At 46.2% G+C, this 15,547-nt stretch overlaps 1 protein-coding gene across 1 annotated transcript in view; it reads right to left on the bottom strand.

Annotated features, from left to right (window-relative positions):
* Positions 1 to 3,767: 3,767 nt before the first annotated feature.
* The window catches only part of DENND11 (DENN domain containing 11), a 46,975-nt gene continuing 35,195 nt past the window's right edge, over positions 3,768 to 15,547 (bottom strand). The window contains exons 5-9 of the mRNA XM_033193971.1: positions 7,787 to 7,925; positions 6,693 to 6,824; positions 6,410 to 6,560; positions 5,679 to 5,747; positions 3,768 to 4,360 (exon numbers count right to left, since the gene is read on the bottom strand). Coding sequence (XP_033049862.1) covers positions 4,165 to 4,360; positions 5,679 to 5,747; positions 6,410 to 6,560; positions 6,693 to 6,824; positions 7,787 to 7,925 — 687 coding nt within the window. The 3' untranslated portion in view covers positions 3,768 to 4,164. The remainder of the gene's footprint in view (positions 4,361 to 5,678; positions 5,748 to 6,409; positions 6,561 to 6,692; positions 6,825 to 7,786; positions 7,926 to 15,547) is intronic.

Raw genomic sequence — 15,547 nt, 5'->3', positions numbered from 1 at the left:
CTCCTCCTCTCCCCCTACCTGAATCAGAAAAGGGTTTTCCTGAAATGAGAGGGGACGGGACTGGGGTCAGCAGGATTCTCACCTCCGTATAACTACAAGGTACAGGGGAGAAGACAGGAGAGATGGCCATTTGGCAGAATCCAAGCCCACTAGCTTGGGATCTATTAGGGAGATAAAAACCTATGCCTGGCATATTGGTCCCCAATCTAATTTTCTTGCCCATGTTAGAACTGTCACACTAAGGCAAGTTCACTGCCAAGCTGAGCATTATCCTGTTTTATTCATCCACCTGCCCACTCCTCCTCTACCTCTGCAAGGATGACCTATACGGGGACTGGAGAAAGCATCTCCATCCATTCCCCGGGCTGTGCAGTTTCAAAGGGAAATAAATGGTCCCTCGGGTCTCTGCCTCTTCTCGGAGGGTTATGTCCTACAACTGAAAGCCTAATGCATTACTGCCCTTTACAAAAGCTTCCCTGAAGGCCTCAGTTTAAAGGTGAGTGATTTCATCTTTTATTGTGTTTGAAGGGCTTTCAATGTATCAAGACTGAGAGCAAATTCATCCTTATAGCCACCAGAATGAAAAACAATGATTTAGCTAAGATTTAATTTATCTTCTAGCTAAAGTATCATCGGTAGTTACATGATCAACAAATGTTCACATGTGGCATCCGGAAGCATGTGCACCTGTGTGCTAGCTTAACTTTCCTGTCTTGACTTTAAAGTGGAAGAAAACAAGGTAAGTTATAGATGCAAGTTCCTAAACTAAACTACTTCTATTGATACATCAATGATTTCAGCTTCCCTCCCCCTAACCAGATGGAGGCACAGATGCTATAATGGATGATGGATATGGAAGACAAAAGCCTTCTAATTCATTGCAATCATAATTTACTGAGGACTGTAGAGGTCCCAGGTGGGACACTGACACTGGAATTGTCTCTACCAGGCATAGGGAATGTTTCATGTTTAAAGCCCAAGCACATTCTAAACACATAATTTGGGCCATACTTTTATTCTGGTAGGGGATAAGCCCTACCATTTGGAACTCCTTGTGGAGAGTCCTAAGCCAGGAGCCAACTGGACATTTTCCCAAAGGCTGAGTAGTAGTATCTGCTGAGCCCACAGAATTGAAAACACCCCCTTGAACAGGCCTTTGTCATATTTTACGTGGACACCAACAAGCCCCAAACCTGAATTCTCCTCCCGCCTGGAATTTCTTCTGACTTACTCAGGAACAACAGGGCAGCCCAGCCAGCGTCTCAGGTCAGCAATTATTTCTAAACTGGCACGTTTCGTTTCACAGTATGGCATGAGATCAGGCTGAAAGCGTCACAGGAGAACTAGGCCTGCTCAGGCAGGCGAGGGCTGAGGCCCAGCAGGAGATAGTGGCAGAAGGTATCACACCACAAGTTTCCAACCCTCCTCCAGGAGGCCAATGGTAATCATAATGCCCGCCCCTAAAGAGCTTACAGACCTAGAAGTCTGTGAACGATGTTCAGCACTTTCTTCTAAACAAAAGCAGATGGTTTCTCAGAAAATATTTCACTGCCTCACTGGCACATTCTCCTTTGTGGCCACCCATACCCTGGCCCTCTGCATGAGCGGGAGGGTGGACTGAGACAGAAAGCTACCGAGAAAAGCACAAAGTTAAGGGAACCCAGAAGCCCTGACTCACCATTCAAAGGAAAATACAGGAACTTCATTCTCACCCTGCTATGTTTACACCAGCACTTCTGAGCTTGCAGTTAAACCCGCAGAGTGTTTGCATATAGAAGGCTCGGAGCAGAAATGCCTAAAACAGCTCCTCCTGGCAGATTCCCTAATTCCAGAAAAAGGTCTTCCTGTGTCCTCTAGGAGAATCAGACCTTTCCTTTCACTCCTGCTCCTGCCTCTAACTACGCCCAGCTTAAAACACCCTGAACCTCAGGATACCACGAAAAGTAACCATTAGCCTTAAGTTAGAAAGGACGCCTCAACCCTTGAGAGGCAAGAGGAGAGGTTGTGTGTAAAGGAGAAAAAAAGGTGAGTCTTCAACCTCGAAACACAGATGTTTTTTCTTTTGTAAACATCCACATTACTGAAATGACAGCAACCAGTACTGCAGAGGAGAAGTGTATTAGCTGTACAGTTTACATTTCAATGCCCAAACTTATTTATATATTTACATAAAGATGTTACCTTGATTAATCAATGTCTATTTGCATGTCCACGTGTGAATTTCTTCAGTTTTGATATTCCATATGAAGGAGCTACAGTGAAAATACTTTTGAATAAAGCAGTGAACCCTAAGAACCTTATCTTGAGATGAGATGTGTGACCCACCATTTGAATGTTATTTCTCTCTGCTGTGTACGTTAGTCTGGCTGGGTCTTGGTCACAGACATAGATGCACTGACGGCTATTCCCATAATCAAGCCAGGCGGGAAGGGGGAAGAGGAAGACATTATTTGTCACCAGCAACCCAGTATCCCAAGTCAAAATTCTCAATCATGGCCAAGAAGGCCTAAACTCAACCCACAGGAACTGGCTTTCTAACTGGTTGACAAACACGTAAGCTGCCCTCCTGCAAAAGCCAATCAGAGGACAGGCAGGTGAAAATGGGACCCAGCCTAGAGCAGAGCACTTCAGAAGAGAATGAATAAATCCATCAGTGATGCTCGGGGCTTCCTGACCACTGTCCTGGGTGAAGGCACTGCCACATTTTCTCTCAGCAAATCTGTTATGTCCCTGGATCCAATGATTTAGCCTAAGGAATGTCACCTCTGCTAAAGAGAAGTGTGTTTGTGAGGGGTCCAAAATGATGAGCGGTCTTGTTAGCATCATGCTCCACCCTCTGAGTTAACCAGCTCAGATCCTTGCTAGATTTCAGAATCCAGTAAATCTGTGTTGATCCAGAGTTGCTGCTGCTAATGCCTCCAGAGAACTCGTGTCCAGATGAAGAGACTTAGAGTGACTTCTCCATCCTGTTTGAACTTCAACTGCTCTATCCTCCAGTAGCCCAAACTTCAGCCTTTAAAAATACCCCTTACTCCAAGAGCATATTGAACCCTTAAGAGACTAAATTGGAAAATTAATTTGCTTGCAAGCTCCAAGGCCAGCATTGGCCCTTAACAGTTCACCAATTCATCCCAAGAGGAGGGGTTTGGAGAAAGAGGAACATTACATTGCATGGCCACCATGAAGTTACTTTGAGGAAGGTTTCAAGGCTTCAATCTACAATTTTAGTTTTCAGCTCACTGATAAGCAACCTCTGTCATTCTGACCGTAAGATAAGCTCACATTTGGTGTCAGAAACATCCTTTTTTCCTTCTTTGTGGTCCCTACTCAAGTAAACAGAGAAGACATAAAGTTGCCCCAATGAACAAGAAAAGGGATTTGATCCCAAGACTCCTAGAGCTACTAAAAACTTTAAAAGATCATCGGTCTAGTTTCTACCTTTAGGCAGATGAACTTTTTTTTTTTTTTTTTTTTTGAGACGGAGTCTCGCTCTGTCGCCCGGGCTGGAGTGCAGTGGCCGGATCTCAGCTCACTGCAAGCTCCGCCTCCTGGGTTTACGCCATTCTCCTGCCTCAGCCTCCCGAGTAGCTGGGACTACAGGCGCCCGCCACCTCGCCCGGCTAGTTTTTTGTATTTTTTAGTAGAGACGGGGTTTCACCGTGTTAGCCAGGATGGTCTCGATCTCCTGACCTCGTGATCCGCCCGTCTCGGCCTCCCAAAGTGCTGGGATTACAGGCTTGAGCCACCGCGCCCGGCCAGCAGATGAACATCTTAAGGCCACACGGAACAGATGGTTGTCTTATTCTCAAATACATCAAGGGACAAAGACCGCACAAACTTTCTGAACAGTCCATCCCAATATTTCCAGAGCTCAGCCCACTCCTAGTGATACAACTCCTATGACCAAGCCCAAAGGACCAGCAGCTCTGGGAGAAAGTGGCGGATTCCAATATCCTAACATGGCAGGATACTAAACCAAGGCGATCTCACCTTATCTCTAGGGAAAAGGGCAGAAAGGAAATTGCAAAAATTATGTTTGTTGGAAAGTATAAACAATATTCCTTCATGTCAACTTAATAAAAAATGAGGCCCTCTGGGGGCCTGGGGTGAACTCCAGGCTGCTGACATCCCACACGAAGCGGCTCCCGGTCCTGTTGGCTCCTCCTACGGGCAACAGGGGTTGTCGATGACTAGCATGACATCAATGCCATAGGCCTCCAGCAGGTCCAGGAGAAAGCTCCGGTCTCCTTGGGGGTCTAGGCCCATGCCCCGGGCATGCTCTGCTGTCAGAGTTTTATCTTGACTGGCAGACACCTCCAACAAAGTCTGAAATATCCGGTTGTTTTGTTCTAGGAAAAATCTGCATTTAGAAGACAAGACACAGGAAAGGAAGGGGTAAAAAAAACTCACTAGATAATCCACATATGGGGAACCAAAACTATACTGTTGTTTAATGTACTTTTCAGTGGATTCGCAGGTATCTTAAAACAAGAAAAGAGTAAAAGTTAAACAATTATTCAAGTGCTATTAAAGTTAGCAAAGAAACCATTTGGCATTAATTATGGTGTGATTAGGGAAATCTCTAAACAAGATGGCCTGTCAAAATCCATTTTCCTGTTGAGGGAAGTGACCGGGTTTAAACACAGCCTGAGAAGAGCCCCCCACACACTGCTTTTCTCTTTCTGCTTAGTCATAGGAGGAAGCAAAAATTCAACAACAACAACAACAAAATGAACATGAGCCAACATTACCCTTGGGTGTTTGCTCTCCCTTGATGACTCTTTGGGAGAGTGAGATGCACAGATCAAGATTTAAAAGTCACTGCTTTAGAGTGCTTTATGAACAAACAAGCCCTGTTCAGGACAGTGCTCACTGTCTAGTTAGACTAGACACTCCAGCCCCATATAGCTCTCAGGTCTGCAAAGTGTCCGGTGCCTGAAGTGGCCCTGGGTGCTCAGGAATTTCAGACACAGTGGCACAGGTCATACTGGATGAGACAGTGGCTGTGCTCAAGTCTCAGATACTTTCCACCGAAACAGGAGGTAGGTTTTAGGAAGTCCACTATTAGAATCAAGGTGCTGCACCTTTGTAGAAATGCCCACATTAAGTTTTCAACATCAAACCACAACCTCACCCCTGGAAGGCCAAACAGGAAGCTGGGAGAATTCAGTTCACACCACAGAAGGCTACTTCACCCAGCTGTCTAGGAATGCAATCAATGCTATGAGGTGGAAAGGCCCTGGTTCCTACACCTACGGGGCAAAGAGATTTCATTTGATTCAAGAATTAAAATTTCAGATTATCCCATAATACTCAGTGCAAGGAACTACTCTATTCAAAGGAGGCAATGGAAATGAGAAGTCCCTGAATCCTGAGGGACAAACAACTTCTATGCAGTGGACATCCTTGATGTAAAAGCCCAACAAGAAAAGAAACACTAAGACTCCTGTTTTCTCTTAAGGGCCCTGCTTCTTTCCGTAAGTCCTCTGGAAAGAAGTTCCCCCAATGGCATTTCAGGGCTCAGGTTTGCCTCTGTAAGGAGCCTGGCGCTAAGTGCCCTTGACAGCAATGAAGGGCATCCCTGGTCTGCAGTGAGTGACATGGGAGGGATGCAGGTCCCTCAGTTAGTGCTGAAGGGATCCTCAGGGAGACCCCACGCCTACGGCCCCAGGACTCACAGCACGAAGAGGTCCTCTTCACAAGGGTTGTAGTCTTCTTCTACTTCCTGGGAGTACAACAGCATCTGCCTGTTGGGAAGGAGATAACCATGAGACTCTTGTGCAGGTGCCAGGACCCCAGTCACAGGTGAGGCCTCAGCCAGGCATCTTCAATGGGCCACCACCTCCCAGGAAGCAGCACCAGCCAGGAAAGGGATCAACAGGGTTTGGACTCAAAATCCCTGGGGTCCAGGGCCAGTTCTGCCCCTGGTCATCTTAGGCAAGTAACAATCTTTCCTAGTTGTCTATCAGTGGGGGGTGATGATAACATTTATTTCATAGGATCACCAGATTATTGAGAATGACATCAGATGCATATAAGCAAGCTTCTAATACAGCGACCAACACAATGAAGGTGCTCAGTCAAGGTGCTTCTAAGCCGCACACACAGGTACATCTAAAGGTCACGTGGAGAGCATCTGGCAGCTAAGGTAATGTCCACGGATTCCAAAGTCCATGAGAAGAAAGAAATCAGCACCGTGGATCTACTCCCCTCCTATCAGGGCAGCATACAGGGAGCCTGGCCTCTTCCACTGCAGGGCTTCCCTTCGTTTCCATCTCCATCCCAGGCAGCAGGGAGACTGGCAGAAATGCGTCAGGGAAGGGGCAGAAGACAGGCTTTGCAGAGACCTCCACGCTGGAGCTGCCCTGAGGAGGGTGGAGCCCCTGGTTGTCCCCTTGGCTGCCGCTACCTCTGCTCATTGAGCCGGCGGTACTTCTCCCTGTCAGCACTGTTGATCTTCAGCAGCGGCTGCAGGTGGTCGTGGTGTGTCTTCACATTCTGGTTATCCACGTAGACATCATACAGCTCCCGCTTCTCCTCAAATATCTTCTCTGTGGTGCCTGTGGAACCCGGGGTTAGAGAGGTGGGAACCCACCCGACCCCACTGGGAAGCAAGGCACCCAGGAGCCCCGTGTCTGGGAGGAGCAGGGCTGGGACCTGAGGGCAAGATGAGGGGAAGGCCCCGTACTCACAGGCCACATAGGACACCTCTACCTCCAGGCTCTCGATGTCGGCCACGTTCACGTAGAAGAAAGGCTTGGACTCAGGAATGGTGCCCCCGATGCCAGGCAGTGAAACGTTGGCCAAGCAGCAGCAGCAGTACACTGTGGGGACAGAGGAGGTGAGCGGGGAGGGTCTGCCCCTCCACCCCCTTCCTCCCTTGGAGCCTGCAGCTCAACACCTCTGCTCTAGGCTATCTGGTGCCTCAGGAGCCAGGTGGTCCTGGCATTCTGAGGAGACTGGAGGTGGCAAGCCTCTTTAGGTCCCACAGGAGAAACTGATCCCTCAAGGTGACGTCAGCAACATGCTTCCCAAACCCAATAAACATTTCTCAGTCTCTGTCTAGCTGGTCTTGCTTAGAATTTGACCTTGCCAGAACTCCGGCCTCTATAACCCTTGTGTCTTCTGGTTCCCCCTTCTGCCTGTTCCTCACCAGTACTTTCTGTCCTTCCACCTTTCTGGTCCACCTCCTGTGTCTGGAACACCCCTCCACACTTGTACATTCCCCAGGTAATGCTGTCCCTCTCAGATATGAGTGCAGAAATAATCTGTCTCCCTCAAATCTTTATCTCCAGCTCAAATGCCCACAGGTCCTGACCCAGCTATGCAGGGTGGGCAGACACCCCTGCTGTGAAGGTCTCAAGGCAGCACACCCTCATCACATCCCACACTAACCTTTTCAAGCCAGCCCCCGGCTGCTCCTCAGTCCCCCATCTGGTGGCCCCACCATCCTTGTTATCCTAGACTCTTCCGTTGTAGCCTCACACACATCAGAACCTTTACAATCCAATCTGACAAGTTTGGTCCAGTTTCTCTAAAATACATCTAGAATGCATCTTCTCTGCTTTAATCCAGACCCTAATCTTTGGCCAGGCCACTGATGTGTCCTCCAACCCATCTTCTACATTGTCACCAGCGTTCACAGCCAATCAGGTCACTCCTGGGCTTAAAACCCCATCCCCTTGATGTGGCCCAAACTCTTCCAAACTTGATCAGTGACAGAAAGACTCAAGCAGTTTCTGCTCCAGGGATTTAAGCAGCACCCTTGACTCTGGCTTCTGGTTACCTCTATAGCACACCACGCCCACAGGCGGGGGAGAAAATATCAAAATGCGCTTTCGAAGTAAGGCAAATTTCCAGAGGATGAGGATCTGTTCTCCAAAGAACTTTATAAACTGAGACATGCAGCCAGCTGGGTGTGTGATCTGAAAAAATTGAGGGGAATAGGGAGGAGAAAGTGTCAGGAACAGCTTGTTAGAAATATAGCAAAAGGTATCTAATCCTTGCCTCCGAAATTCTGAAGTCCATCCAAACAGATACATTAAAGGATGCTTATTTCCACACAAAATGATGTTTTTCGCTTTAAAAGTCTTACTTTTAAACTGGATTTCTATAATACAACAGGTCCCTGATACACTGATGTTTGAGTTTAGAGATCATTCTTTTACTCAGGAGAACAATGCAAAGAAAACAAAGCTAAATTTAAATTTTAAAAAATCAGAATAAAAGCATCTCTGAAGACATATTCTGCTTCAATAGGAAAACTCAACTCAAAAACATTACTAAGCACTGTAAGTAATAACACAGTGAGCAAACAGTCCCCAGTCAGATCCCAAATCTACAGGACTACTACTGTGCAAAGTGAGGTGTCTGCATAAGTCACAGGTAGGAAGAAGCCCCTGGCATAATCCCTGCTACACTTCACCTCTGACCACTCTTCTTTCTTTTTTTGAGATGGAGTCTCACTTACTCTGTCACCCAGGTTGGAGTGCTGTGGCGTGATCTTGGCTCAGTGCAACCTCCACCCTCCTGGATTTGATTTTCCTACCTCAGCCTCCCAAGTAGCTGGGATTACAGGCATGCACCGCCAAGCCCGGCTAATTTTTGTATTTTTAGTACAAACAGGGTTTCACCACATTGGCCAAGCTGGCTTTGAACTCCTGACCTCAAGTGATTCACCCACCTTGGCCTCCCAAAGTGCTGAGATTACAGGCGTGAGCCACCACGACTGGCCCCACTCTTCCTCCTGACACTAACTGGCAACCCCTGAATTGCCTTCTGGGAACCCTGAGCCAAGGAGTATCATAGGGGTTAAGAGCATAAGCTCTGATCCCAGGAAGAGCTGAATTCCAATCCTGACCCTGCCATTTACTAACAGGGAGATCTGGGGAAAGTTAGCTAATGTTTTCAGTTCACTATCTTTAACTATGAACTACAGAATCATCACCTACCTTGTAGGGTTATAAGGACCACCTGAGACAAAACATGAACTAGCACATAAAAACAGCCAAGGCTATGTTTAGAACAGAAAGGCTTCAAACCCCAGGCCTCGTAAGCTTTGTGAAAGGTCACTTCCATGCCAAAGTGCCAGAAGTAAGAGCTCATCACCCATCAGGGAGGCAGGCAAGAGCACTTCTGAGAGAGGCACCGACTCCCAGGCTGCCTGCTAGGGTTTAACAACCACCAGCCTTCGGGGGCACCTACACCCGAGCCTCAGGGCGGCCTCTGCACTCTGCCTGTCCAGGTCAGGGCTGTCTTGGGCCCTCCAAAGCTGCATCTGCAGTACCCGGACAGGGTATCCCTTTACAAGGCATCACTCCTGCACTGATGCCATCCCCTACCCCATGCCAGGATAAAGGCAACCCTGTGCCGAGCATGCCATTTGCCACCCATGCCTACTCCTCTGCCACCACATCCCAAATCATGAGGAGGAGAGGCACCAAGTGACCAAGGCTGGTTGCATCCCTCCAGTCACTATCTCTCATCAAAGTCTTAACAGCAACCAGATAGGAAAGGGCGCCAAAGCACGCCCCGGTTCCTCCCAGCTTTCCCACTGGTTATCTTCAAGCGTCCAACTTGTTCTCCCACCACATGGAGGCCAGGCAGGGCTCGCCCAGCGTATATTTTATAGGTTAGTGGGAGAAACAGGTAAACAAGCATTTAAAATATAGCCTGATGGGAGCTGTGATAGGAGAAGAATGGGAGTTGGCGGAGCAGACCAGAGGGTGCCTCACCCCACTCTAGGAGAGACAGAAAAGACTTCCTGGAGGAAGTGATGTTGAAGCTTTGACATAAAGATGAATCTGACGCTGGGCGCTGTGGCTCACGCCTGAATCCCAGCACTCTGGGAGGCCGAGGTGGGCAGATCACAAGGTCAGGAGTTCAAGACCAGCCTGGTTAACATGGTGAAACCCCATCTCTACTAAAAATACAAAAAATTAGCTAGGTGTGGTGTCATGTGCCTGTAATCCCAGCTACTTGGGAGGCTGAGGCAGAAGAATCGCTGGAACCTGGGAGGCAGAGGTTGCAGTCAGTTGAGATTGTGCCACTGCACTCCAGCCTGGGCGACAATGCAAGACTCCATCTCAAAACAAACAAAACAAACTAAACAAACAGATGAATCTGAGGGAAGGTGTTCACATACAAAGGCCTGCAGGTAAGAGGGAACATGGCCCTTCTTGGGACCTGCAAGTAGTTCAGGTCCTGTGCCCAGGCCCATGCCAGGAAGCACTGCCCATAGGACCACCTCTTCTCTTCTAAAAGAGTCAGCTCTAGAGACTCCTCACCCCTCCTCACTTTACCAGGCTCACTGCACATGCAACAAATTTCTCCTGCTTTCACTGACATCTCTTTCCCTTTTTCCAGCCTTGTGTCTCTGTAGCTTTTACAGAGATCTCTCTTTCCTTCATGTCTCCAGTGTGTACCTTCATGTTTTCCCTCCAACCTTTCAAGTCCATACTCCATCCTCTTTTCACTCCAATTTCTTTTTACTCCCTAACCTCTGTCAGTTCAGTCTCCATAGCAGGCTCTGATAAGACCCATGCCTGCCACTAGGGAAGCCCTCCACTCCTGGGGCCCAACCCTCCTCCCCTATATCCCTCTCCCACTCCCCCATGTTCCTAAGGGGAGCATTTAGCAGCCACATCTGGATCTCTCAGAGAGGTCTTCCTCTTCCCTCTGCTTCCTTTCCAGTTTATTTTCTTTCCCTCTGAAACAGTCCTATATCTGACTCCTACGTTAAAAGTCTACTTCTTTAAAGTTTTTTTTTTTTTTTTTTTTTGAGAGGGAGTCTTGCCCTGTGGCCCAGGCTGGAGTGCAGTGGCGCTATCTCAGCTCACTGCAACCTCCGCCTCCCGGGTTCAAGCAATTATCCTGCCTCATCCTCCCAAGTAGCTGGAATTACAGGCGTGCGCCACCATGCCTAGCTAATTTTTGCATTTTTAGTAGAGACGGGGTTTCACCATGTTGGCTAGGCTGGTTTCGAATTCCTGATCTCATGATCCACCCGCCTTGGTCTCCCAAAGTGCTGGGATTACAGGCATGAGCCACTGTGCCCAGACTAAAGTTTTTCTTTATACGTGTGTTCATGTTGTAAAAATTCATTGAATTATATACATATGATTTTTGAACTTACTTCTATAAAGTTTTATATTTCAATAAAAAGCTTAATGATATATACATTATTTTCCATACATGATAATCATATATACTATTTTTGAACTTATTCCTATAAAATGTTATATTTCAATAAAAACTGAAAGATATATTACATTATTTTCCATCCATGACAAGTATTATATCATACATGCTATTTTTTTTTTTTTTTTTTTTTTGAGACAGAGTCTTGCTCTGTTGCCCAGGCTGGAATGCAGTGGCGCGATCTCAGCTCACTGCAAGCTCCGCCTCCAGGGTTCACACCATTCTCCTGCCTCAGCCTCCCGAGTAGCTGGGACTACAGGCGCCCACCACCACACCTGGCTAATATTTTTGTCTTTTTTAGTAGAGACAGGGTTTCACTGTTAGCCAGGATGGTCTCGATCTCCTGACCTTATGATCCGCCTGCCTCGGCCTCCCAAAGTGCTGGGACATACATGCTATTTAAGTGTTGTCATTTGTTTTTTCCTGGCCCTGCCTTTTTTATACATGTAAGCCTTGCCCTATCCCATCCCATACTTTACCTCATCCCAGGGAATACATATCTTAATAAGCTTGTATACACCCATCAATACTTTCCATGTTTATGTCTGGGTGTGTGTGTGTGTCTATCTAGACAGACACTGTGACTGTTTAACAACAGTGTAATTGTATCACATGTACAGTCAGCCGGCCCTCTGTATCCCGATACCATATCCTCAGATTCAACCAACTGCGTGCAGATAAAAAATATTTGGAAAAATAAATAACAATAATAAATATATGTAACAATCAACATAGCATAACAACTATGTGCATAGCATTTCCATTGTATGAGGTATTACAAGTAATCTAGAGATGATTTAAAGCACAGAAGGTCCCTGATTTACCATGATTCAACTTACCAAGTTTTCAATTGTATGATGGGTTTATTAGGAGGTAGCCCCATGGTAAGTCAAGAAGCTCCTTAAGACTTTGATGGGATTATGGTTTCTACTGAATGCGCATTGCTTCCACACCATCATAAAGTCGAAAAATCATACATTAAGTGGACCCATTGTAAGTCAGGGACTGTCGGCTGCGTTGCCAGCATTAAATGCACTTTTGACTTACAATGTTTTCAACTTAACAATGGGCTTAGTGGGGTGTAAACCCACAGTAAGTTGAGTATCTGTATATGGGAGGATGTGCATAAGTTATACGCACAGACTGCACCCTACTATATGGGGACTTGAGCATCTGCAGATTTGGGTATCTGAGGCAGGTCGCCTAGAACCAAGGCCCTGCAGATACCAAGAGATGATGAGTTTTCTGCACCTTGCTATTCTCACACAAATGAGATCTGGTGGTCCTTCCATGTCATCTTCTTATGCTCTAATTCACTATTCACCACAGCTTTCAGTACATAGGCCTTCTAGTTTTCTACCACTGTGAACAATGTTGAATTAAATATTGTTACACATACATCATTCTGGTATATAGATCCTGAGGAGTAAGGTTGCTGAAACAAAAGCCACGTATGTTTTATTTATTTGTTTATTTATTTAGAGAAGTCTCACTTTGTCGTCCAGGCTGGAGTGCAGTGGTGCGATGTTGGCTCGCTGCAACTTCTGCCTCCCAGGTTCAAGCAATTCTCCTGCCTCAGCCTCCCGAGTATGTGGGATTACAGGTGCCCACCACCAAGCCTGGCTAATTTTTGTATTTTTAGTAGAGACAGGATTTCACCATGTTGGCCAGGCTGGTCTCGAACTCTTGACCTCAAGTGAGCTGCCCGCCTTGGCCTCCATAAGTGCTGGGATTACAGGCGTGAGCCACCATGCCTGGCCATGTTTTTTATTTTGATGTGCTGACACACTTTTGTAAAAAGAAGACACTCCACATTTGTATCTGCAAACATGACAGTACCCTCTTCCCTGTATCTCCTAGGGTCTAACAGTTATGTTAATGAGCTGTCCTCAAAAGCATGGGCAGTTTTCTTTTTTCTCCCTTAGTCCCTCATCTCTGGACTCTTATGGAGAGGAATATGAGTGCATTTAGGTCACATGCAGGTCACCTCCCTGTAGATTTGGAGATAATTCCAACAGAAATTTGACTCTGAAGGAAAAAAATGGGTCTCAGTTATGAGCAGACAGAAAGAGAACAGGACTCAGGTCAGTGCAAGCCCAGAGTACCTCCAATGGCCCTCTGACCATTTCTTAATGATTGTCTCTCAGCCTATACCGTGGGCTTGGGAAACCTGTAAAGGACAATTCCTAAACTCACACGCCAATTGGCTTCCTGTTAGAGTTCCTCAATGGAGAACAAGGATTGTAGATTGAAAGGCAGAAGGAAATCTCTTCAGCTTCTTGCTCCAGCTAGTATTTCTCCAGCAGCAGAAGACACCCATGACTCCAGTCTCCAGCTTTCCTCAGCAGGCACAGCACAGGTGCAGCCACACCTCCTGAGAGGTCCCAGCATAGATGCGCAGTGCCTCCTTCAGTGATCTAAGTACTGGCTGTGCAGGGACCCCTCCTGCAGGCTCCCATGGTTTTGATCATTCTGCTTCTCTTGCTTTGTTACCCCAGCCCTAGGGGAGGGTGGAAGGCAGCCTCTAAGACAGTCCCCAGTGATACCCACCTCTTGGTATTTACGGCCTTATGCGATTCCTTTGTCCTCTTAATTTGCTTCTAAGAAAATATGGTGACATTGCAGGGCTGTCACTTCCATGATTAGGTTACAAAGGGTTCTGACTTCCATCCTGCTAGTACACTCTCTTACTGGCTTAGATAAAGCAAGCTCGCATAGTGGAGAGACCCACATGGCTAAGAACTGAGGGGAGCCCCCAACTAACAGCTAGCAAGGTACTGAGGCCTTCAGTTCAAAACAGTCCTCAAGAAATTCAATCCTGCCACATGATCTCAGAGGTGGACACCTCCCCAATCAAACTTTCAGATGATCCCCTAACCCTGGCTGACACCATCTCATTAGAGATCATGACATAGAGAATCTGGTTAAGCCATGCTGGGATTCCTGACTTACAGAAGCTGTGAAATAATAAATATGTACCGTTTTAAAACATTAATTTGGGGATAATTTGTTCCACAGCAATAGATGACTAATACAGGGCGTTGGGCTATTGTCTATGATTACTAATATATTGGTTACCTATTCCTTTTTTACTCCTTCAGCCTTCCAACTCCTATATAACTGATTTCCTGTATTAAATTAGTTTGAAATACCTAGCATGGTCTCTTTTCCCAGTAAGTCCCTAATTGGTACTTATTAGGATTCAAGTTCCAAGGTCTACTATTTAAGGCTCTCTACAATCTAATTTCAGCCTAGTTCTCCAATCATTTCCCTCATGCCAGCTGACTTAATCCCAGCCAGACTAGTTTGCTCATGTCCCATGAACTTGTCTTGCATTTTTCCGTGTCCACATCTCTGCAAAGACAATAAAGTGGGGCAGGACACATGCACTGGCTGTGGCACTAGACCTCTGTTTAAACCTTGGCTCTAACTCCTATTAGCTATAAGACCTAAAGCAAGTCACTAGCCCTTTATAAGTTTCAGTTGCTTTCGCTGGAAAACAAGGATTAAAAAAACATTTACTTTTATTTTAGAGAATGCTGCAACAGGTATAGATAAATAGCTGGCACAATGCGTAACTCCCAGAAGGTGCTAAGAAAGTGACAGACCATGGTTCTCACTGCTGCTCACACCTTTCCTGGTTCTGGAATCAGCATTCCTCACTTTCCACCTAGCCAAATACTCAGGGACCACATCCTCTCCTAAGGCATCTTCCCAGAGTTCTCCCTTGGACTCTTGGCATAATTTCTCTACCAGGGGAGCCCTAGGTTTCCATGGAAACACACTGTGGCCAACCACAGGGGACAGAGAAGAAAGAGAAAGAGGAGATTCATGTTCTTAGTCATATTTGCACTGTTCCAACACCTAACGCTTCTCTGGGTGCTTTACTAACTGTAAATAGGCATATTCTAGTACCAAAGCCAAAGTACTTCAGAAACAAATACAAAATGAAGTAACATCAAAAGTATATTCACTAAGAAATGTCGTACTTATATTCATCGAACTCTTCATCTTTAGTTCAAATGTCTGGTGTTAAAATATCAGAAGCAATCAACAGAATTAAATCCATCTTTTCACGACTGGCCTATCACGCCTTTATACTATGATTACAGAAGTGTCTAGAAAGCATATTGTTAAAGATAACTTGCTTTAGGTTTTAAACAAACCAAATGCTTATGTTGCAACTCTGCTCTATGAAAAGTAGATATTTTGTATGATCCAAAGACATAAATTTTTTATTCATTAAAAATTAATCAGGGAGCAAGATGGCCGAATAGGAACAGCTCCAGTCTCCAACTCCCAGCGCGAGCGACACAGAAGACCGGTGATTTCTGCATTTTCAACTGAG

Source organism: Trachypithecus francoisi, unplaced genomic scaffold (genome assembly GCF_009764315.1).
Source record: "Trachypithecus francoisi isolate TF-2019V2 unplaced genomic scaffold, Tfra_2.0 Lachesis_group4, whole genome shotgun sequence".
Taxonomy (NCBI): Eukaryota; Metazoa; Chordata; class Mammalia; order Primates; family Cercopithecidae; genus Trachypithecus; species Trachypithecus francoisi.
Note: the sequence above shows the minus strand (reverse complement) of the source record. Positions and strands in the feature narration are given on the sequence as shown.